This window comes from Dipodomys spectabilis, unplaced genomic scaffold (assembly GCF_019054845.1).
Source record: "Dipodomys spectabilis isolate Male_0828 unplaced genomic scaffold, ASM1905484v1 ptg000499l, whole genome shotgun sequence".
Lineage (NCBI taxonomy): Eukaryota > Metazoa > Chordata > Mammalia > Rodentia > Heteromyidae > Dipodomys > Dipodomys spectabilis.
In genome coordinates this window covers 3428614-3453651 of record NW_024871176.1, presented here as the reverse complement: position 1 = coordinate 3453651, position 25038 = coordinate 3428614, and the positions used below count along the sequence as shown (strand labels likewise).

Sequence of the window (25038 nt, the reverse complement as noted above, 5' to 3'; positions counted from 1 at the left end):
CCGACTGTGCTGGAAGTGAGAGCCCACACCAATTCCAGAGGGAGAGCCCGGGGAGGGTGCCGGGGAGGAGTTGGGGGAGGAGTGGAGATTCCCAGTTATTAATATGCCAATATCATTGTCCATATCGTCTGGGAATGGAAGGTCCACAAACATATCATCTAGAAGGGAGGGGGAAAATATCAGAATTAAAAAGAGAATCTACAGGTCTACCCTCACCAATACCACGCTCTGCTACAGACATGGCCTGACTACTTAAAAAATGTCAAACAGCTAAAGAACAACTGAACAACTGGACTATTACACACATTTCAAGCTGGCAGCATCTGAGAACAAAGTAGACTCATTCTCACAATGTGAACCTGCCCCAACAGTAAAGGAAGCCCATGCCAGAGCAGGGCAAACACAATGCACACCTTCAAAACTTCTCCCCCAGACTTCTACCATAGGGCACATTCACCGCAGAAGAATTTGGAAAGAAAAGTGACAAAACTGAAAAACCCACAACTCACTCACCATCAACATTTTTAATATGTTTTCTTTTTGTATCCTATATTTCTGTATTATATATAAAATTTGGTATTATTTTTTCCTCCCTGTTTAACATTAGTAAATGCCAGTACCTACTGAAAATTCTTCAAAAACAATGCAAATAGGTGAATAAAATGGAATATTTTACTGTTTGATTCCTTTGGAATCAAATAAAAATTATTTGATTATAGCACGCTAGAATCCCAAGTATTCATTCACACATTCAAATCCGATCAATAAGCCAGGCGCTGGTGCTCACGCCTGTAATGCTAGCTACTCAGCAGGCTGAGATCTGAGGATCACAGTTCAAAGCCAGCCTAGGCAGGAAAGGCTGTGAGACTCTTATCTCCAATAAGCCACCAGAAAACCAGAAGTGGTGCTGTGCTCAAGTGGTAGAGCACTAGCCTTGATGAAGAGCTGAGGGACAGTGCTCAGGCCTAGAGTTCAAGCCCCATGCCTGACAGAAAACAAAAAAGAAAAGAGAAAAAAAAAATCTCCATATGATCTTTGCTGGGTACCAGTGGGCTCATGCCTGTCATCCTAGCTACTCAGGAGGCTGAGATCTGAGGATTGCAGTTCAAAGCCAGCCTGGGCAGGAAAGTCTGTGAGAGTCATCTCTTGTAAACTACCAGAAAAAACTGGAATTGGTGCTATGGTTCAAGTGGTAGAGTGCTAGCCTTGAGCTGAAGAGCTGAGGGACAGTGCCCAGGCCCAAAGTTCAAGTCCCACAACGGACCAAAAAAAAAAAAAAAAAAAAAAGAAAAAGAAAAAGAAAAATCAGATCAACAAATTTACTCAAAGTGACACTCCGGCAAGACTCTATCAAGCAATCAATCATTACTTTTGCCTTTAATGAAAATAGAGGAATGTTAATCCTTGGGGCTTGGTAACTGTAATGGGAAATCTTGATTGCCAACCTGACTGAGAAGCTTCTAGGAGATCAGCAAAGCACACTGGGTGGAAGGGCATTTCCAGAAGGATTGGGGCAGGGGCGGGATAAGTACCCACTCGGAATGTGGATAATCGCATCAAGAAGCTCAGAACCCAAATGGAGAGGGAGGGACAGGGCAAAGGAGACAGGGATGAGAGAGAAGCCCACCCCAGCCCAAGGGTTCTCTTTCTTCTTCCTAGCCACCATGATATGAGCTTCTCTGCCTTGCCTACCCCACTCCACCATGACAGACTGAAACCTCTAAAACATGAGCTAAAGTAACTCTTTCCTCCCTTAAGTTGTTCTTCTTAAGTACTTTGTTGTAGTGAGGAAAAGGAAGTAACAGAGTTATAGTGGAGACTACTTGAGGCTTTCAAACCCCCACGATTCTCAGATCTCCGCCCCTCCTCATGGCTCATGTGTCATTACAACCCATGCCCCATGCTCTCCCTGTGTGTCCTGCTCAGGAAGTGTCCTCATGAAGGTCCTCTACTCACCGTTGTTGGGGCTGAACCCATCTTCATTGGGATAGTTGGCTGGAGCTACCTGGATGGTTGATGATGTGGGAAACACCAGTATGTGTGTACAAGAAGCATCTTGAGGGGTGTTCAGCTGAGAGGACTGCATGTTCAGTGCAGTGCTTCGGCCAAACACCGAGCCCATGGTGACAGCATCTTTAAGGACAAAACCTCCGTCAGCTGCTCTGATTCAACAGGGACCAGCTCAAGAACAAAGTTTCCAGACAGACTGAATGGGAGTGGTCTGCACCTAATGCACTTCAAACTGTCCCAACTGCTTAAATACATTCAGGGACCCTGCCGCAGGCATACAGCATGAGAATCTAAACTCAGACTGGAAATGTTAAGTCATACTTGAATTCCACTCACCAAGTATTTTTTAAAATTACTTAAGCATTCCTCCTCCTTACTCATGCCATTTTACTCGCACCGGGGCCATTTTTAAGACCTTCATCTTCAAACATTCAACAGGCCACCTGTGTAGTGTGCAGTCCAAAGAGCCCTAGACCAGAGAGTCTAGCTCACACCACAACTCCACTCACTTCTCACAGGGAGTGTGGATAGAGAACAAAGATGTACTGTTATCTGGATGGTAAGAACATATTTTAAAAGTATAAAGTTTAGCTATATATCTTAGCTGCTGTTCATCAAAAGCCAGACAGAATTTACAAACTTTCCACAACTCTGTATGCTGGTTATGCACTACTAAGAGACTCCTATGTGCCAGGCCTGCTGCTGAATGGCTCTCTCTCCTTTGCTCCAGCCCTTATCCTCATTAGAGAGGCTAGACATATCCTTTAGGGCTGCTTGTAAAGCTGGACAATATCTATCTCCAAAACAAAGTTCAAATATGAAAGGGAGTTAGAGGGAGGAAAGGGGGTGGGAGGGAGGGAAGGAAGAAGGGAGGGAAGGAAGAAGGGAAGGAAGAAAGGAGGAAAGGAAACAGAAGGAGGGAGGGAGGGAGGGAGGGAGGGAGGGAGGGAGGGAGGAAGGAAGGAAGGAAGGAAGGAAGGAAGGAAGGAAGGAAGGAAGGAAGAAAGGAAGGAAGGAAGGAAGGAAATCGCAAATCATTCCCACTGAAGAAATCAAATGATTCCCACTTTATAGATCAAAATTCAATCTTCTCTTACAAAGAGACAATAACAACGCACTCCACCCATGTCTCTAGTAGTGAAGCTGATGAGAGGTTTACCTGGCATCACTACAAAGGACCCCTGGGGCTCCATGGCCACCAGGCAGGCACTGAGGATAGAAGGAGAGTCTGCAGCAGAGATCCCACACATTCGGCACACGTCCTTGAGCTGTTTGCTGATTGTCTGTAGTGAACATTCTCCAAGGAGGATACTCCAATCTGAAGTCAGATAACACAGATACAATCTTTAGAACTCATACTGATGTGATTGGACCCTAAAGGGAAATGGATCCCCATATTCTCTCCTCACTATAAAGAAAGTGATCCTTGAGTTCTACACCCCTTATTAACACAGAAACAGAGCTTTACTATCCTGTGCAGATTGTCTTCCAGAGGCCAGCACCGACATTGGTAGATGAAGGCATTGAAATTGCCAATAAGCCAATGTCACTCCTGGCCTTTCTCCTTCTTGGCCTTATTCTCTCACTCTCCCTTTGCTGTGCCCAACACTTTTCTTTGGATGAAAGCACATTTAGAGGAACTTCCATTCTGTTTATTGCTGGAGGGGATTTACTTCCACAAGAGGCAAGCAGTAGCAGAAATGTAGGAACCGGTTCTTCCAGTGTCCAAAGAACAAGAGGTAAGCCATACCCAGGTTCACACTGAGAGCTGGCCATATTTGCCTTTCTAACACTCATTCGCTGTCTCCAAACAGAAACACTAGATTAAATCTGAGCATTGAGGAAGGATAGTACTTTGGGAAGAGAAGAGCTCTTGTTAACTCTTTTAACCTGTCTGACCCCAAGGTATGCACTGTCTTATGCAGCAAGCTGCTGTCCTGTCACAGTGCACTGATCAAATGCCACTCTACTGGCACATGGTTTGTCAAACAAGCTGTTTCTTTCCCTTAGGAGCAAGGGAAACATTTTCAGATTCCAAATGAACCTCAAACTAAAGTGAGTTAAATAAAAAGTGGCCAGAAACATGATGGATATATATTTTTAAATTGAAAAAAAAAAAAAGATATGAGTGACCTATCTCAAAACCAACCGAGGGAGCCATCTCGACACCAGTACCCTGGACAAAGAGCTGAAATTCAGAAGCTGCTTCCCAAGCCTAACGGCTTGTATCTGCCCTGCCCTGCAGACCTGCAAGGTCTCCCATCTCCACACTCACTCCCCTCTTCTGTAGGAGAGATAAGGAGGGATGGGGCCCTTCCTGTTGGCATACTTGGTGCTAGACACTAGACTACATCCCTCCTCCTTTTCTTTCTTATTACACTCTGACCATCCCCTCTCCCTCCCATGGGTTAGAAATAGCTCAAAACCTTTAAAAAAGAAGACTGGCTAAAAAGTAGACTAGGGAGAAAGACAGGAAATCTCACAGAATGAAGTGATGAATCCCCTAATGTGTTAACCTCCAGGCTGCTGATACAAAATGTTAAATGTGACATTTCTGAAAAAAACCTCTGTGTAGAGCAGAAGCTTAAAGAAACTTTTACCTCAAACCTGTGATATAATACTTCTAGAAAATGGCATGGAGACCTCACCTGCACTGCCAAAAGGGAGGTACTCGGCATGCAAGCAGAGCCTACAGGGGTTTTGTTTCAGGGTCTCCACAAACTTCTGATGACAATTTCCAGTAAAGATATAATCCCATACCCTAACACAAACCAAATCCTGCCCACTAAGTGTTTGTATAAAGTTTTATTAACAAAGCTGTTCTTATAGTTGCCTTGACATTGCCAAACAGAGTCAAGTAGCTGCAGTGGTGACCATCTGGCTTGCAAAGGGAGAACTGTTTATTCTCTGGTCCGTGACAAACTTTGCTGACGTTAATGTCTATGCATGCAGGAAGTTCGAAAAGTAATTTGTGACATAAGCTTTATTTTGAACAGACCTTAGAAACTTCCTACGTGTGTGTGTGAGTGTGTGTGTGTGTGTGTGTGTGCGTGTAATTAATAAGGCTCTAATTGTATTCCTATTACTCATGTGGAAACTGTGAAGTAGCTACATGAGGCCAGTAGCTGGGCTGGGCATTGTGCCAGGCACAGCAGCTGGTGGTGGTCAGTACTTTCCAAGCTTCTTGGCTGATCATTATGTTTGCAAGAAATTGAAGCAGTGGCAGATATACTTGGAGATACAAGTTAAAACTCTATTCTTTCATGCCTCCACATTGAAAAGTAACTGGCAATGTCTTACATCTAACCGCTTGTCCTTATGAATAAGGAGTAAGATTGTTTTGCTATTGTGGTACCAAATTAGAGAAATTCAAAACTCATCACCAATGATCAAACAAGTACAATTTCTATTACCTCTATCTCTATTATACACACACACACACACACACACACACACACACACACACAATGTATCTATTAATATACACATACAATATATGTATTAGTGTTTGAAATTTACTGAATATCACTTTTATACTGAATATCACTTTTATTAAAAGTGTTTTATTAAACACTTTTTTTGTTTTGTATTTAAAATTTGTTTGGGAAATGGATTTTGTTGCTCAAGAAAAAACTACGGTTTATTCTGTATCTACAGAACACAATCAGAAAGCATCTGCTTCAGTCTTATTACCAAGTTTAACACTTTTCCCTGCTTTGCTCAGCCAATGACATTACTCATCCTTTTTTTTCCTCTGCTTCTTGCAAACACTGCTTCAAGATTTCTCACCTTTAAGCTCCCCGTGGCCGAGCCGACCAAGACGCCCGATGACAACTCTCCAGGGCAAAGATGTCATTTGGACAATCCCAATACACCACTCCCATAACTTTTGCAGTCCAATTTTCCGGGCAGACACTTTACTCTTCCGTGACCTAATGAGAAGAAGTAGGGAAGGAGTCCCTCCATGAATCACAGCCACTACTCACTCAGTGAGGCAAAAAACATTCAAAGAGCATGCACGTGCATGCGTCTCCATTGCATTTAGATAGAAGAGTTACAGAGTCCCATGTGGAGGAAAGGGCAGCATCAGTTTACACACACCACAAGCATCAAGGGCCTCTCACCTGTTTGGTAAAGCAATATTTACAATGCAGGTCTCTAATAACTCCCCATGGAGGTCAGTGCAGGAAGCCAATAGCCAGCGCTGGTCATGAGACAGACAGTAGCCCACAAAGAGCACATTGTATTTCTGGCTTGCTTCTCCAAGGGTCTCTCCTTGCTCCGTCTGCTTCTCTTTGATTGGGGCCAATATAAAGGGAGGGGAGTAAAGCTGGATTGGGCTGGGCCGCTGAAATCAAAATGAAAAGCAAAATCCACACAAAGCATTCAACTTAGTGTTTATAATACAACCTAAAACAACACTGAGGGGAACCAACAGGGTGAGATTAAAAAAGCAGGCTCCAACCCTGTCCATTCCCTCACCCCCACCCCATGTTTATATAAACACTAGTGACAAGCACAGTCAACAAAAACATGGTTTAGGGCTGGGAACACTGGCTCTCCTCTGTCGTCCCAGCTATTCTGGAGGCAGGGCCTGGGAGGAGGACCCAGCTTTAAAAATAAAAGCTAAGTGTTGGGCTGGGAATGTGGGTTAGTGGTAGAATGCTTGCCTAATATGCATGAAGCTCTGGGTTCAACTCCTCAGTACCACAAACAGAAAAGACCAGAAGTGGGGTTATAGCTCAAGTGGTTAGAGTGCTAGCACAAAAGAAGCTCAGGGACAGTGGCCGAGCCCTGAGTTCAAGCCCCAAAACTAGCCCCCCCCCCCACCCCCCGCAAAAAAAAGTTAGTGAAACCTTCATCTCAAACCAATATAATGTGCAAGGTAGCTAACACCTTTGATCCCAACAATGCAGAAGACCCCAAGTAGGAAGACTGTACTGATGCCAGAACTCAAGACGCCACCAGAAAAATAACTAAAATAAAAAAGGGGCTAAAGGGCATGGCTCAAGTGGTACAGCAACTAGTAAATACAAGGCCCTGAGTTTCAAGCTCCAGTACATCTAAATAAAATAAAAAAAACGTAACTGATACAACTAGGAAACTCAATGAACCCAATGTTTGTTTATTAAAACTTACTATTTTAGAAAAGGTAAACTGGTTTTGGCCAATTTCATTAGACATTAGAAAAGCAGAAACTGAAGCCATTATGGAATAACACTATAAATATCTATCAGAATATGTAAAATAACAATAGCAGAAAATCTAATCGGTAACACTGTGGTGTAATATCTTTGGAAGAATATTTGACAATATTTGCTTAATCTGAACACATACTAATACACACACACACACACACACACACACACACACACACACACACACACACACACACACACACACACACACACACACACACACACACACACACACACACACACACACACACACACACACACACACACACACACCCTACAAATGCATACCTACATTTTCCCAAAAACATTTGCCAGTGTATTTATACTAGTACTAATCATAACAGCTCCAAGTTGAAAATAGCCTCCATTTTCATTAATAGTGAAGTGGACAGTACATTGTGATAGCCACACAATCTGAATGTTAAGCAATCAAATGGTGACTCACTACTGACATGAACAAGGTCATATTGATAGAAGTCTGGAAGGAACATTTTAGGGGTGTCTGGAGGCTGCCCACAGTTTTGTCAAAAAATAGGAAGTATGTTTAACACCAGGATAAATGTAGGTCATCAGCAGAGCAGCTTTCTTCCCTGGTATTAGAGTGAACCACAACCAGGCTCCCACAAACACAGTATCAACTATTTGCTTCACTTCTTACCTCCCAGCTTTTACTTAGGAAAGGGTAAGTGTTTTGTGCAGAGAAGCACATTGCCAATGATACTCTTCAGAAGCTAGTGTTTAAAAAAGGTCCCTTAAAGTGAAGAGTTGTGGATCTGATGTTGGAAAGCTTTGAAAACTGTAAACACTGTTCTGTGACACCTCTGTTGAAGAAAAGGTCATTAAAAATACAAGGAAAATGTAAAACTTTTGCTTAAGACATGATTTTAGATGGCATCAGCCATCTAAAATTCCCTCTGAGGTACATTCACTGTTGGAAGCAGGTCCACAAAGATGGAAGGGAAAAACACTCACATGTACGCAGTAGCACTGAGGGAATGGGCAAGCAGCACCAGGGAGAGCATGCATGAGAAACTGAAGTATGCAAAAAAGTGGTAAACATACAACACGACTCTGTCAAAATAGAAATCAGAGTGCAATGGGCAGAGTTTGCATTTTAGGATCCAAAAGTCCAGAAAAATAAAGAACAAAGTAAATGTAGGCTATTGCCTTAAATCCTACATCAGAAGAAAATAAGGAAGAGCTTACTTATTTTCTCAAAGTTTTAAAGAAGGACCTTCTCTATTTTGAAGATTAGAGAGACTTGCCAAGTCTTCTATAAGAGCAGAAGACTGACCAAGCCACCAACCAATCTGGGAGTTAGAAAAACACGTTCATGGTTTCCATTTTAGTGTTTTTGTTGTACAAGTACTCTTTTTATCAGGTTTCTGCCCTCCAGTGCTGACCTCTGGGTTCTTGAGGGTCATCTCAATGCTGGCTGCAGGCCCGAATCCTGTGAGGGACTTAATGTGGATCTGTGTGGGCAGCGGCCGCCTGCACTGGCAGTACACGGAAAATGCCATGGACTTCAAGTACTGGATGTAGACCACTTGCTCATCCTTCATTGTCTGCAGCATGTACTGGCAAGGCACAATCTAGAAACACAAACAATAATCATTTTAAACCCCTAGAAATGGAGATTGACAATGCCTTGTAAGACACCTGGAAAATAAAACGGCATGCAATTCTTGAGGTAAAAGAAAGCCTTAGCTTTAAAATATGCAACTGTCAAGTGGGCTGTCATTAAATCCTAATTGCTTCTATTGGTATAAAATTCAGTTCTAGTAATTCTCAGGTTACTGTTACTATGGCCTCAAAGTCGTAGAAGGTACATTTTACTACACTCTTTGTAGGCACAATGTATACATGGAGCATATAGGAATTACTATATAATCATTTCAAACACAGACTTCAAATAAAGAGAAACCAGCAATAATCTACTCTACTACTCTACTACTAATATTTCACTGAAGAGACAGCAAAACAAGACCAAGCTAACCAAGGCATCACTTTTCAGCTAAAATGTGACATCATCCTAGCTATAAAGCTAGCAAAGGTACAATAAAGGCTAGTTTGCTCATCCAGTGACAAAAGTAATGTACAGAAGTGTAATCTTTTTGGAAAGGAATATGGTGATATGTTTCAGTAGCTACATTCAAGAAGCCACTTTAGAAAACAATGTGACAAAAAGGAAGCACAGCATGTTTGCTCTGACTACTTTAGAGTAGTGCAAATGAACTGGCCACCTATACAGGAATGGTTATATATGGAAAATAGTCATTAAAAATGTTAATTATGAGAATTTTAAGTAAAATGACAAAATATTCATGAATAACATTAACTAGAAAAGACTAAAATTTATATTTAAATTACAATCCTGATCACATAAAAATGGAGAAAAGGGGCAGAAATACACCATAATGGAAATACGATGGTTGAATCTAAAAAGCCAAATTGTAAATGTATCTTTTTTCCTTTTAAACTTACATAGTCTCCCAATTAAAAAAAAAACTCATGTTGTTATGAATTTTGTAACAACAACTAATGTAAAGAATAATCTTGCAAAGATTAACCTGGAGAATGAAAGAGTTTCTCATATGCTCGGGTAAATTATCCAGCATTTCTGTATAGCAGCGCATCAAGCTCAACAGCCAAAAGTTTCCAGACGTGGAGTCTTCCTCTGCAGTGTAGGTGAACGGGTCCACCATGTAAATGACGACAGCTGGAGGGTAGGCTTGACTGTCTGCAGAGTCGGGCTCCGTGGGAATTCCGATTCTCTCCCTTTCGGTAACACTGCACAGAGAGTCATTTGTAAGGTGGACAAAGTAAGTGTCAATGCCATAGAACAAATCAGTCCTAGAGCAAGCTGACTGCCAGGACAATGACTCCAGATTTAAATGGGACAGGATGGGCCACACAAACCAAGCTAGCCAGCATCTAGGCCAGATGGGAAATAACAATATACATCCAGCATTCCTAATTAAAAAACCTGACATAAAGCACAAAAATTTTGGGTTTGGGATTTCAGGTTTTCAGATGAGGAATTCTCAATCAATAGGGCACATGCAAATATTCTAAAATTCAAAATTTGTCAAAATCTGAGATACTTCAGGTCCCAAGAATTTCAGAAGAGGGCATACTCAGCCTGCATAGTCCTCTAAAAAGGGAGATTTCTTTTTTCAACTCCTCTTTATTTTCTGTGGTGATACTGTACAAAGAGGTTATATACCAAGTTAACTATAAGTTAATATGCTTAATAGTAAGTTTGTCAGAATATGTTACAAGCCTCCAATTTCTTACTGCAGCTACAGATCGACAACTGTCATACTGGATCTAGAGATTTATGAGGTTGCAGGGGAGAGAGAGGTCCAATTAGAAGCCACTTCTCTGGCTCAATGAAGTAACATACCTGTCTTGTCCATCCTGGTAGGGCTGGGTAGAGCTCCCCTGCTCAGGGTCTACGCCACAGGCAATGTTCCCTTGTGTTCTATCGATAGAGCTACCCCCACTGCTGGGGTTCTGCCCTCCCATACCACCGCTGAAGCCTGAAGACGAGGTAGTGCTCATCTGGTTAATCCCAGGGGCGGAGGCAGCCGAGGAAACTGGAGGCCCAGAGGAGCCAGCTGAGGAAGTACTTGCTGCAGGGTTTGCGGAATTGCTGTTAGAGGTGGGATTGAATGCACTGCCAGCTGGGGGAGCTGCTGAGCCTGAGTTTGGAGCTAAAGGCCCAGCAGTCCCAGGAGTAGCTTGTCCCTGGGCTGCTGGCGGTGGAGGCTGGTACTTGGGTGGGGTCAACAGGCTGCTGTCGAGTTGCAGAGTAGCCAAGTAAGGTGCTGTAAGAATCCATGCAGACAACCACCATGAGAGAGCTCCGCAGTGTCAGAGAGAGTAGTCAGAAATTCAGATAAGCACCTTAAAAAATTATGCTTTCAGGACGCAACACTGATCATGACACCTTAGACTCGCCACCTGCATCGGCTTATATATTCTGCAAACACTGATGCACACAGGAAGCAACTATTATAAAACCTGTATGACAGCCAAGCACAGTGGCTCCCATCTGCAATTCTAGCTACCTGGGAGGCAGAGATGGGGAGGGTTGTGGTTTGAAGCCAGACTGAGTAAAAAGTTCATGGGCCTGCATTTTAACCAAGAGAAAGCTGAGTTATGACACGTACCTGTCATCCCAGCTATGCAGCTGCATTAAAACTAACCAAAGCAGCTGGGTCCAGTGGCCACTAGCCATTTGGAAAGCAAAAATCCAGAGATCACAGTTTTACACCAGCCCAAGGAAAAAGAAGTTCACAAAATGTCATCTCAGTGAATGGCTGTGTGCAGCAGAGGGCACCTGGTGGTGCCCTGTCTTCCCCAGAGATACCAAGAGGCACATGTTGGAGGTCCACAACCCAGGCCAGTTAGAGCAGAAAATAAGACCCTACCTCAAAAATAACCAATGCAAAAAAGGTCTGGAGGTGTGGCTCAACTGATAGAGCCTAGAAAGATCTAGGCCATGAGTTCAATTTCCAGGACCATCAATAATAATAAACAACAACAACAATAATAAAAATAATAACAGCAGCAATTACCAAAACAAAAAATGTGGTAGAGCACCTGTCTTTTCAAGAGTAGAGCCCTGGGTTCCAAGTCCAGTACTACCAAGTTAAAAGAAGCTTATCCAAAAAGAAACGGAAAATAATCACTTCTAGTATTTCCTTTCAGACTGATTCTATATACTTTTACTGAGAAATGAAAAACCATGTGTTTCACAGCCATCATGATGCCTTATGCTCCTATAGCTTCACGAGCTTAAGGTTTTCTCCCATGTGATGCTGAGGTTTGAAAATATGGTGTTAATAGATATAACCTCTTTAAAGCAACTTTATGCAAGTTTTTAAAGAACATATAGCCACATATAATTAGGATTTCACTACCTAGAACACCAAAAAGACCTAAGTATAAAAATGGAATCCTAACATAACTTGAAAGAAATACAATGCTGCAACCATAGGGAGGACAGGATTAACTGTGTTTACTCCCAAATTCTACTTTGTCCTTTACCTAGGTGATGGCGGCAAACTTGCGCATAAAGTTTGAGTCTGGAATGATTGTCATTCTCCTCGCCGCTCCAGGGCTGGTTAAACCACTCGCTCACAAGTTCATCTGCCAGCTTCTGGGCCACAGTCTTCCCCACACGCATGATTCCGTCGCGTAGCACTTTGCAGATGGGCTTGTGCTGCCCAAGCTTACACATCTGAGACCACAAAACAAGATGGTTACTGACCAGTGCCCCTCATTCCATTCTTGTTACCTTCTGCTGGCAAAAGTGTGCAGGCACTTCCCCATGTCAAGTTATCACATACAACCAAACCATTATCATCAGCTGCTCCTTTCTGGTTGTTATAATGTGCCCTAAAATTGCTGTCTTTACCTCCAAAATGTGGGCTCTAAGGAAAAGTGTTTCTTTGCCTAAGCACACTTCTGCATGACGGGACAATGTTGAGCACTACCTGGTTGCTAATGAGCAAATAAATACACCAGATTCCTGACTACTAAGGCTGATTGAGATGTTTGTTCACCAACACCTCCTCTATAATCCTTAAGTAATCATGTTTCCCCACACCATTAAAATTTTAGGGATCATCTATATGGTTAAAAACATTCTGGACATCACCAATAGCAGAGGTCACTGAAGCAGTAGACATGCTGATCACTTTTTTTTTTTGGGGGGGGGGGGGGAGCGGGGAGGAGTACATCATGGGGCTTGAACTCTGGGCCTAGGCACTTTCCCTAAGCTCTTCAGCTCAAGGCGAGCACTCTACCACTTGAGCCACAGTGCCACTTCTGGTTTTCTGGTGGTTTGTTAGAGATAAGAGTCTCATGGACTTTCCTGCCCAGGCTGGCTTTGAACTGTGATCCTCAGATCTCAGCCTCCTGAGTAGCTAGGATGACAGGCGTGAGCCACCAGCACCTGGCCTGATCACTTTTTAAAAAAGTAAATAGTTAATTGAGCACAGTAAGATTCTGCCCTTACTCTCCAGGATACTCACTGGGTGGTTATGGCAAAAAAATGAACAGAAGGAGCTGAGAAGGTGGCTCAGTGGTAGAGCGCTTACCTTGCATGCATGAGGCCCTGGGTTCAATTCCTCAGCATCACATAAGCAGAAAAAAAAAAAAAAAAAGCCGGAAGTGGTGCTATGGCTCAAGTGGTAGAGTGCAAGCCTTGAGCTGAAGAGCTGAGGGACAGCGCCCAGGCCCAGAGTTCAGACCCCATGACCAGACCCCACCCCCCAAAAAAATGAACAAAATACCCTGAAAAGTAAACTGCTTACATTAGTGTCCCTTAATAGAGGTGAGGAAGGGAAGGCTGACCCGGCCCTCAAGAAACCTCTTGAGAACTCTAATCCTAAGCAAGCGTGAATTACTGCCAAAAGAGTATCCCTAGTAAAGTCGTTAAGAACAATAGTGCTACTCCTTCTAAAAAGATCTAGAAATCCCTTATGCTTTGTAGCATATACTGAAGGCTCCATTCGAGATGATGATGTGCTTTAAAAGTTGCTGAGACAAGTTGTCTGTGATAGACTACTTGTGAACTAATAGTATGTTGCATCCAAAGACCAGGCAGTGCTAAGAAATGACTATACTGAGATTTGTATGGCTTAGCAGATGCCATTACATCACATCTGAGCACCTCCATTCTTTCAACTAACTCCTAAATTTACTTGGGTTCCACATTTACCCATACATTTATAAATAGGAATGTTCTGCTTAGGAATTTGAGATTCAGCATCTTAGTCAAGGACCACTTTTTAAATGCTTATGAGCTAGGCGTTGGTGGTTTATGCCTGTAATCCCAGTTACTCAGAAGGCTGAGGGTCATGGTTCAAAGCCAACCCAGGCAGGAAAGTCCATGAGACTCTTATCTCCAATAAACTATTAAAAAAAAAAGCCTTAAGTGGCTTTTTAAGTTATAGAACACTCATCTTGAGCAAAAGAAGCTATGGGACAGCACCCAGGCCCAGAGTTCAAAGTCCCAGAACTGGCAAAAAAAAAATAAAAATAAAATGCTTACAATGTGCCTGACACAGTTATAAACATTCAAACAGATATTAATTTCAATTAACCTTGCCAAATATGAAGATACTCAACATATAAGTCACAAAGAACCTCACAGTTTATGTACTTCAGCAAAGGAAATGTGACACTCTTTAAAGACAGACATGAATCTAACTTTTCAAAACTACCAGGAATTTATACACTTAAGATATGAGATATCTACATGGTGCTTATATTTGGCCATTGCTTTTTTTAATCTGAATCAAAATTTTTGTATTAAGATGAATTTAAGTAGTGTTAAACCACAATAGGTACATTATTCGTTGCACATTTTTAGCTCCAATTTTTTTTTAGCTAAACTATTTTTTATAACATTTTCAAGTACTTTTACCTATCTACCTACTCCCCAAAATAAATCAAAAGAGCAGGTATGCTTTTCGTAAAGCTCTTAGACAGAGACCTCTCTCCTGCAGTAGTACTACTTATAAACTCTGAGCTCAGAATGGGAAAACAGGGTGGAATTTTCAGCCATGTAAGTCTAGTGCAGGAATGTCTTCTTTGTCTAATAAAATGCAAACCTACAGGAATAAAACAATTCATTTCCAGAAAAAAAATCTCTTAAAGTGAACTCTTTCACCTCCATTCGTGGTGTCCTTAGAGACCTAGCTTCAACAGACAAGCTTGCACTTTCAAACAGTCGAGTCAGGAGAACAGGGGTGCCCTCATAAAAAGGTTGCTCTCACCTCGTACACAGCACTCAAGTCCCTGAAGAAAGTTTTGGCTCCTTCGAGCAAGGCCTCATTTTCGGGACACACCACAATATAGGCAACATCGCGGCGGCCCCCGTACGGGTCCAGCAGCAGCCTCTCCCAGAAGGGCAAGGAGAACGGAGAGACGGTCAGGAAGTCCTTGTCATAGCCCACTAGCAGAGTGGGGATGGGCAGCGGCTCCGGGGACTCCTCTGAGCCTAAAACAGCAGCAACATTAGGAAGGCGCCTCACAGCCTGCTGCCCACAACCAAGGCCCGCACGGCCCCTGGCGTACCACTCCTGATCCTGCCATGTGAAATGTCACAGCCTACTGATACCACACTCTGCAAAGGATTTCCCAGATGATCTAATTACACAGTCCCTAGTGAAGACCCCTAATTAAACGAGTCAGAATTCACTTGTAAAGGTTCCAGAAGATAAGGCAAACTGAAACACAGGGAAGTTAACTTTCCAAGTGGCACTAACTACATTGCATTTCAGAGCAGTATTCTGATGGTGACTACAGAGACATCAATCAGAGAACTGAGGACAGGAAAGATGAGAGTCTAACTCTTCACACAGTTATGCCTGTCAAAGATGATTTTCCTGTCTCACTTGGATTATCCCAAGAATGCTTAGAAAGCTGGACTCCAAAAATAACTTTAAGAAATAAAAATCTATACAACAATAGTAATAATAAAGACAAATGTTCCACCTCATCAATGAAGCAAGGACTTGGTCACTGGCAAAGAGTAGAAGGAGGGGACTCTACCGTAGGTTCCGCGTCCTGCCATCTTATGGAACTGCTGCCAGGTTAGTGGCCCCTGCACGTGCTGGATGTTCTCCCAGGTCCGGCCCGTGCGCTTCTTCTGGATGGCATCTTGGAGAAAGGGCTGCAGAGACAACAGCATGCGCACCACATCCTGGGAGGAGAGCATGCTGATGTCCAGCACTGGAAGAGACACGAGAGCAGAGAGGATCTCTGTTAACCCACAACACACATTCATTAGCTACAGGAATATCTAGGATTCTGGACCTAGGGATTAAAAGATCTTCTCAATTAGAAAACAACTGACAACTTGGTAATAAAAAGTTAGTAAAAGGGAAATGAGTTACTACAAATAAGAGAGTTTAACTAAAAAATGGTTTGACAAGAGGAAGATTTGTTTCCAAAATTTTCCTAAGAGCTCTGCAATAGTTCCTTGATTATCATATTACTTTCATTTCCAAATAAAAATGCTTTGGTTACATGTTAAGTTAGGACACAAGAAAGAGACGCTTAAAAAAGCATTTGGAATGCTGTTAATATAAAATATTTTCCCAACAAATAAGGAATGCATAAGGAGAAAAAGGGACACTGAAGGCAGCCTGAAGTGAAGCATACAGAAACACGGCAGAAGCAGCAACAGGATCCAGTCATCTTGAACACACACAAGGAGTGGGGCTCACTGGGTAGGATAATATAAATGTTCCTTCTGTCAACAGTCACCCTGGGAAGAGATGTTAACCTCTATGCAAGTACACACATGTGAATGTGTATGTGTTTTCTCTGGATGGAAGGCCCCTAACACTCACCACATTCTCAAAAGGTCCGTGGAAACAGCACAACAGACTTGAAGTGATATGCTATGAATTTGCCTGACTGGGCTCCTGGAGACCTTTCCTCATACCTACTTTTCTGGCTAAATAAGAAAAAGACTTGAAGAAACATGTAAGACATGTCTACCAACTAAATCTGAGTGAGACACAGGTACTCTTTAAGACCCCTACAGATAAGCTCCTAAGTCAATGAAATACAGCTTCTATTAACCTGTATTGATGATCCTCAGAATTTTTTTTCACCTTTGAGGACAAAACTCCAGGAAATTATACAAATGTAGGTTGTTTGGGGCTAAGCCCTGTGTTCCCACATAAGCTTTACTTGGGGAGCTGAGGAGCTGAGGGCAGCTTTCCCCGCTGTACTTCTCCCTCAATTAAATCAGCTTTAGGCTCTTTATTTTACTTATATATACATAATATATATATAATTATAAATTATAGATAATATAGATAATATGTTACATGTTATATATATTATAATATATATAACCACCACCAACAATGAAGTTGTTTCTCTGTACCTTTGCCTCTACCAAAAGTGGAAAATAAGGGTATTACAGCTTTCTGAAAAATAAAACTAGAGTATTTCTTGTAAGTCCTATTCCTGTACATATAAAATAGAATTGAAGGCACCTCATTCATTTACAGTAATATTTGCTACTTTTAAGCATCTTCCCATTTTTCAAACTTGCTCTACAGTAAGAAGTACAGTTCCTCACAGGACAAGTTGATACCACTGATGGATGCAGACTGCTTTTCTGTCCCATGACAGCCAGACAATCCAGAGAAAGGAACCAGTCAAGCTGATCCTCCACAGTTTTTCGGGAGAAAGGAAGGTCTCTTTACTTCAACTATTCATTCAGGAGACACTAAGGACCTGCTAAGCACAGGACATTGTCTGAAGCTAAGCAGTTGTAAAACCAAAGATAACGCTTTACACTTTCTTAGGAGTCTTAACCTCCTTACTTAGACTATTCGATGATCTCTGCTCGCCACACGTACTTTTACCATTCCCCTTTTTAGTCTAATTTAAGCTTTGCCTATTGCTCTCCCCTCAGAAAAAGAGTTGAGGAAGGCAGGGTAGGTGCTTCATCCCCACACTGTCTTCTTAGTAAAGAGACAGGATTAGCCCACCTTCTACTCCTCACCTGCACTGTTTTGTGTGCTGCCCACCTCCTCTCTTTGGAACACAGGGCAGCCCTCACTTCTTCCTAAGACAGGCCCCACTCTGCTCCATCCCTTTATGCCCCATTCTCTCCCTATCCATATTTCGCTCAGCTCTGCCCTGGCTTCCTGTACACTTTCTTTCCTCCTCAGTGAACTCTGGGTTCTGGAATTACCATGCATATGGCAAATGCTTGTCTTCTGAGCTCCAGCCCCAGTCTCTACCCAGAGATTTCGAAAGACATCTTAAAAACTCCATTTATGACCTTTCTCCCCAGACCATGTCTTACAGCTGCGGATGTATGAATGATAGCACTGTCTATTCAAGGACATAATTTACAAACTGGGATCTTTAATCCCCTCCCAAACTCAATCCAGTAACAACTCCTGCAATAACACTTCAAAGCACCTCTACAATGTGTCTACTACTTCCCCACCATAAGGCAAACTATGGTTTCTTATTTGATCTGAAGTCTTCCAGATTAACTTCTAATCCACATCAGAATCATGGTCAGAATACATGTTTCTTATTCTTGTTCGCCCCTCATGATGGTCTCACATTTTCTTCAGACACATTTTAGTGTGCTCTGAAGACCTGATTCCCACCATGTTTTAAGGGCTCTGTATAACCCAGTCTCTGCTAATTCCTAACCTGAGGGCACAATTTAGTCTAACTCCGGGCCTTCACACTCATCTCTCCTGTCTAGGACACATGATCTGCTTTCTCTTCTTCCTCAGTGAGAAGATCTCTGAGCAAGTGCTACCACTCCAAGGGAGTCTTTCCCAACCTCCTGTGCAAGGTAGCCTCTCTGTTCCATGTTCTCATCTCTTACAATGACTGATTTCAATGTGCTGACCTACATAATTGATTAATGTCCAACTGTTCATTTTCCCACATAACTTAGAGAGCTCACAAAGGCAGATGCCTCCTCTCTGTGTTACCACACATCACAGTGGAGTGTAGCAGGTAAGGCAAGGGATTTGCCTGGCACTCTTAGAGCCTAACTCCGAAGTGTTTTGTCAGCTTGGGTTTTTATCTCCTCCACTGACACAGTGCTAGGGATTGAACTCTGTGCCTCATACAAGCCAACTAGGGATCATTCCAGCCAACCTGGAACACTAATGCTAGAGACCCTGTGATATGCTCCAGGAATCCCAGCACTGAGGTAAGAGACACAACACACTGGGAAACCAGAGGAAGGTGAAAATGTTCACTGAACCATCAGTCTCAAGGAAGCAACTTCATGGAAACCTGACCTTAAAGAATGGATGGACGTAGGCAACAGGGTACACAAATTACCAGTTTACACAGTCATGACAACTTGGACATGTAGGAGCCATGGGTTGCCAATATGAATTCCTTACTTGTGATTAATACAAGAGGAAATTTTCACAAAACAATTACTCTTCTCCAGTCATGTTTCAATAGAAAATATTCCCTCGTCTCTTAAATCTAGGATGAAATCAATACAGCCCTCATTTCAGTGACTTTTATTTTTGACGAGATGAAAATTAAAATTTTTGTTACACAGTAAAGAAAGCCTTCAGCTGTCATCACACCAAGATAATTTTAAATGGAAATCTGTTTTCTGGGCCACTTACCATTGCTGTGAGGCCATGAATGCACAGTGGCACTTCTCACCAAAGCTTCATCTATTTTTCCACCTGTGAGATTATCCACATACTGTCGCCCCTGCTCCAGTGCATTAAAGCATTCCGTCCAGTAGTCATTATTATCTGCCTGCACCCGGTCATAACTCCAGCTCACACAGGGAATTGTTTGGCGATTGTTAGAGGAAATGTAGTCCAGGAAACTCAGAGAAGCAAAAGGTTGTGTGTGCTGATTCTGCAGGAGGAGGAGAAGGCTTATGGGTGGCTCCAGAGACTTCCTAGCTCCCTCCATCTGAGGAAGAAAGGTAGACTGACACATCATTAAGCGCCTCTCTGCAGCTTGGCCAATATCAGAATTCTTCCCAAAAATATCCAACTCATCTTCAAGGAAGAGTCCCGAATTGTAGCCAAGTTTGCGGTTCATGATGGCACTAAACCCACAGGTGCAGCGGTACTGGTCCTCATTGGAAGAATCTGGGATGTAAAGCCCAACATCTGCCCCTTTGATGTTCATGTTGCAGGCACAGATGCAACAACTGTCAAAGTTCCGGTCCTTAAAGATATTCATCACAGAATCTGAGAGAATCAGGGTGACATACAGACTATGGGCTTCAGGAATTGGCTGCATGGTGGCAGGCTCCACAGAGTTAAGGGGCCGCGTGGTAGAAGGGGTAGAGGCTGGTGAGCCCTGATCAGTGCTGTCATATTTAACAGACCCTTGACCACTGGCAGTGCCCCCACCTCTGGGAGTTCTTGGAGTCCTGGGGGTTCGTGGTGTGGGAACAGAGAAACGAGGTGTTGCTGGAGATGGGAGGACTCCTGCCCCACTGTTGCTGGCTGGGGCAGCACTGTTCAGTGTCACTGGTGTGTTCATCTGTGGTGTGTTCAGATAGTCTGGATCTGCTAGGCTCCCAACACTAGGCACATTACTGCAAAAAAGAGAAGGCATCATCACATGAGGAAGGGCAGCAAGTCCAGACACCAGAGCCTACCCAATATCACCCCAACCACCACTGTACATTACTCATTTGATTTAAAAAAAAAAAAAAAAAAGCCTGGTGTTGGTGGCTCACGCCTGTAATCCTAACTACTCAAGAGGCTGAGATCTGAGAATCATGGCTCAAAGCCAGCCTGGGCAGAAAAGTCTGTGAGACTCTTATCTCCAATAAACCACCAGAAAACTGGAAGTGGCGCTGCACCTGTGGTTCACAGGTTACTCAGGATGCTGAGATCTGAGAAACCCCACTCCAAGCCAGCCAAGGCAGAAAAGTCCATGACATGCTATTTATCCCCAATTAATCAGCAAAAAGCTGGACCTGGAGGCATGACTCAAAAGGCAGAAGAACATCAGCCTTGAGTGAAAAAGCGGAGCAAAAGCTCAAGGCTCTGCCAGTTCAGTCCTTGTTATAGCCCCCTTAAAAAAGGGGGGAGCAGAGAACACAAAACAGTCAGTACAGTATATAGAAAACCAAGACAAGAAGGATTCCACAGTACACTTTCCTTCTACATATTTCACATGCAAATCATCCTCACATCAGTCTTTTGAGGAAAAGCACTATTTCTGTAAGAATACATGACAATGGGTTTAATAAATTTGAGTTTGAGAAGCTGTAACTAACTGGAACTTAGGCACATGAGTTTGGATGCTCAATTAGCTAAAAGACGATAGGACTGAAATTCCATCTAACTTGTGAGTATGGTTTTGTCTCTTTTTTTTTTTGGTGGTGGTGGTGGTAAGAAAACTTAGCAGAACTATATTGAGTAAGTAAACAAACATGCAAGAAGACATACAGACAAAAAGCAGACAGACAAGCACAAGGGCAGGGGGACACTCTAGCAGAGTATGGGTGCTCTCATAGGTAGGTAGGGAGACAAGGCATTTTTTTTTTTAAATTTTTTTTGGGGTCCGGTCATGGGGCCTGAACTCTGGGCCTGGGCGCTGTCCCTCAGTTCTTCAGCCCAAGGCTAGCGCTCTACCACTTGAGCCACAGCGCCACTTCCGGCTTTTTTCTTATGTGGTGCTGAGGAATCGAACCCAGGGCCTCGAGCATGCAAGGCAAGCACTCTACCACTGAGCCACCTTCCCAGCCCAACACCGGCATTTTTGAACCTGAAACTCTGCCAGTAAATTTGCTCCCAGAGGCTAGATTTATATATGATACTAGAATAGTTATAATCAAATACATATAAAATTTTAACATTTTTCTAATTTTCCAACTGCAACCCTTTCTTGATTCACATTTTCATAGTAATACGTGACCTGGGGTTTTTTTGGGGGGGAGGGAGAGGGGGGGTTCTAGCCCATTGCCAGTGCTGCACTTAATTATCAGAAATACTGCACATGCCATAACAGGCTTTGGTGGTAATTAGGAAGATGTGCCTGCAGAAGGAGAAACAGTGTATCCTGCTTTCTAGCTTCTAAAAAAAGATATCTGTGGGATGAAAGGCACTCTTATTCCATCTCTTATTTTTAAATATGTTGTGTATTACATATTGTACAGTTATTTTTGTTCCCTAAGACTGACTGAGTTGATGATCTATTTTCTTATAAGCAGTAATAACTTGGAAGAATAACCAAACAGAAGATAGTGTCTACAGCTGTTTCGTTCTTGTAAGACATTTTCTGGATACACTTTCTGATGTACCTATGTAAATAGCATACAAGTCTATTCTCTACACTTCGAAATCAAAGGCATTTTTTTCAGTATTGATTCTTTTATGTACAAATACTGTAGTTAGGGGCTGGGAATGTGGCTTAGAGGTCAAGTGTTTGCTCAGTGTGCATGAAGCCCTGGGTCAGATTCCTCAGTACAGAAAAAGCTGGAAGTGGAGCTGTGGCTGTGGCTCAAGAGTAAAAGAAGGTCAGGGACAGTGCCCAGGCTCTGAGTTCAAGCCCAAGGACTGGCAAAAAACAAAACAAAAAACAAATACTGTAGTTAAACTGATGTTTTTTCAATAAATGAAATATGCACTCATTCACAATGTAGAAGAAAAACTAGTAAAGAAATGCTTTGTCAAATAATTTTCTTGTGATTCTTTTAATGCCTTTACTACTAGCCTTAAAACCCAAATCAGGCATTATAAAATACTTTTAAATCTGAGACGTAGTAGTACCTTGACTATAGATTAAAATGATCCAGAAAATTTGGTTGGCAATTACTATTGTCTCAGATCAAAATAGCAAGTGTGTAACAATGATCTTCATTCGAACTGGATTCCTTTCAAGTTTACCTGTTCAACAAAACCCTGAAATAATTATGTAGTTCATACTGGATAAAGAACTAGAACTACTGCCTAAAAATGGAAATATATTTAAACTGTCCCCCTAGATAGAAAGAATAGATCGTCTGATATAATAATCTGGTTTCTCATATTCAATAAAATTGTGTTGAACATCAACCTTCTAACATAATGTTAGAAGCTGGATATACAACAATGAAAAAGACAGAAAAGTGCAATAGACTTGAGTCAAGTGATCACAGGTACACTGAGTGTGACCAAGAGGAGGTCCAGGGTGGTGGGGACTGGATACCACAACACTAGGACCATACTGTGTATAACTATGATGTCAGGCAGATATCCACTCGCTCCACAGGATGGACTTAAATCAAATGGAACTCAAACTCAGACTTAGTCTCACTAGCTACCACACAAGGCCAGTGACTGCCACATAGGAAGTTTTATTTACATTGGCCATCTAGAACACACACTAAAAAAATCTTTGGATGGCAAAGGGCAGAGGTAATAGATGTAAACAGTCACCATATGCTCTAAGCTATCCTATCATATAGTAAAAGGTTATGTGCAGTTTTTAGGGGAAACCTGCAGGAATGTGAGAGATTAAACCACTGAATGTGTTTCCTGAAGTTTCATTTATTCACAACTGGGAATGCTAACATGTGTGCAGGGTATGTGCTGGTGTGATAGCAGGACCTAAACTAAGTAAGGAAGCTGGAACACCTCTGGAGTACAACAGCGCCCACTTGCCAGGGACTCACAGCACAGTGCTTCTGAGCACATTCTTTCCTACTGGTTATGCAGTTATTTCCATGGCACCTCAATACGCCATAAGCTCTACAGGCTGGCCAAAGTTCTGGGGAGCAGGAGGAAGAACAGGATTCTCAGACCATTAAATGTTATACAGACAACTCTGAGAAGGCATGAATGTATATCTTACGATACTGTAGCCTGGCTCCCATACCTAGGGTCTTCTCACTGTGCCTCCATTAGTTTCTCATTCTGTCACTGACTTCACATACACAAACATGAAGCTGGGTTATTGCATTAAATTTCAATAAGACAGTTTATTAGGAAGTCACAAACATGTAGCCTACAGAACGAGTCTGTACCACGTATTTGTTTCGTTGATTCCTAAAATATAATGCTGAAAAAGCTTCCAAGACTTTAAAAAGTAGAAGCCATAAATGTCTGGATTTCCACCAGCACTCCAGAACAGAACACTCTGACCACACTGATCCCACCAGTCCATGACAGCAGCTCCTCCCACCGAACAGCCATTGTCACTGGGAACAGGGCACAAACCAAGGCCCACTGACCTTGCTGTCCTACAGGGGCAGGTGGGCTCATCTGGGCCCAAATACCAGTTTAAGTACCTGGTTTCTTATTTTATAGCATTGTATTTTATTAAAACAGTATTTATTCCAAAGAAAGTTGATTATGTTGGTGAGATAAGCACTGTTTTTCCAGACACCAGGAAATCTGCCCAGTGTTCATGAACACCTTTTTCATCCATCAAATCATACTGCCACTGTTGCTGCTTTTCAAAATGATGTGGGGTCAGCGACAGAGAAATTTACCTATATTAATACTGAATTTTAAGGTGCCATTAAGTAATATACTGCAATTATCACTTTGCATAAAACACCACTCCCAAAATACAACCAACTCCTATCAATGTCTGATTCAGTGGTAGTCAGATTTCACAATGAATAAATATGAGCACCACACTTCTCTATACAAATAATCCTAATTTGTATAGACAAAAAAAAAAAAAAAAACCTCATGTAGAAACATTATACAGATAATGGGCACAAAATCATGAATCATCCAAGTCTCAAATGATTTGTTATTGTCACCCCTTTTCACAAGTGTTCTCTTAGTACAAATGGTCTGAAATAAGGCCCAAAATGAGCAAAGTCTCTGCACGTACTTGTAGCCATCTCTAACGAAAGTGGCTGCAGAGGGCAGGGGCAGTTGTTCGATTTTAGGAGGAATTGCCCACGAAGGCCGAAACAGACAGGCATCGGGTATTTTCAGAGGTAGCAGGCAATGGCTCGGCAACATCTTCAGTGGAGCAAACATGGAGGATCCCACAAATGGTTGAAAAGGTGGAGGTCTGTGCACATATGAAAAGTCCTGTAACAACAAAACAGCTAGTGTTAGTGCTGGTAGACTGTTCAAAACACGCCACAGTTGCTCAGGGCTTCATAAACACAGCCACAAAAAAAACTGTATTTTTCTTATTGATGAGTTAAAAAATCATTACTACCAAAACGTTTAGTCAAGACACTATAATTAGTATGCCCAGTGGTACCTCATGCTCAAAAGATTCTTAGAAACTGTGAGTATGACACATAAATAATGTCATTTTTAAAAGTTGTATATGAGGAGATGGAGGTAGGGCTCAGTTGGCAGAG

General features: G+C 42.3%; 1 protein-coding gene across 2 annotated transcripts in view; it reads right to left on the bottom strand.

Annotated features, from left to right (window-relative positions):
- The window catches only part of Med13l (mediator complex subunit 13L), a 198195-nt gene that overhangs the window by 8876 nt on the left and 164281 nt on the right, over nt 1-25038 (bottom strand). For both annotated transcript variants that reach the window (XM_042669550.1, XM_042669551.1), the window contains exons 16-28: nt 24552-24757; nt 19373-20310; nt 15780-15959; nt 15002-15225; nt 12264-12456; nt 10615-11038; nt 9779-9998; nt 8612-8800; nt 6135-6358; nt 5800-5942; nt 3170-3328; nt 1957-2133; nt 1-158 (exon numbers count right to left, since the gene is read on the bottom strand). In XM_042669550.1, the coding sequence (XP_042525484.1) occupies nt 1-158; nt 1957-2133; nt 3170-3328; nt 5800-5942; nt 6135-6358; nt 8612-8800; nt 9779-9998; nt 10615-11038; nt 12264-12456; nt 15002-15225; nt 15780-15959; nt 19373-20310; nt 24552-24757 (3435 nt within the window). The remainder of the gene's footprint in view (nt 159-1956; nt 2134-3169; nt 3329-5799; nt 5943-6134; nt 6359-8611; nt 8801-9778; nt 9999-10614; nt 11039-12263; nt 12457-15001; nt 15226-15779; nt 15960-19372; nt 20311-24551; nt 24758-25038) is intronic.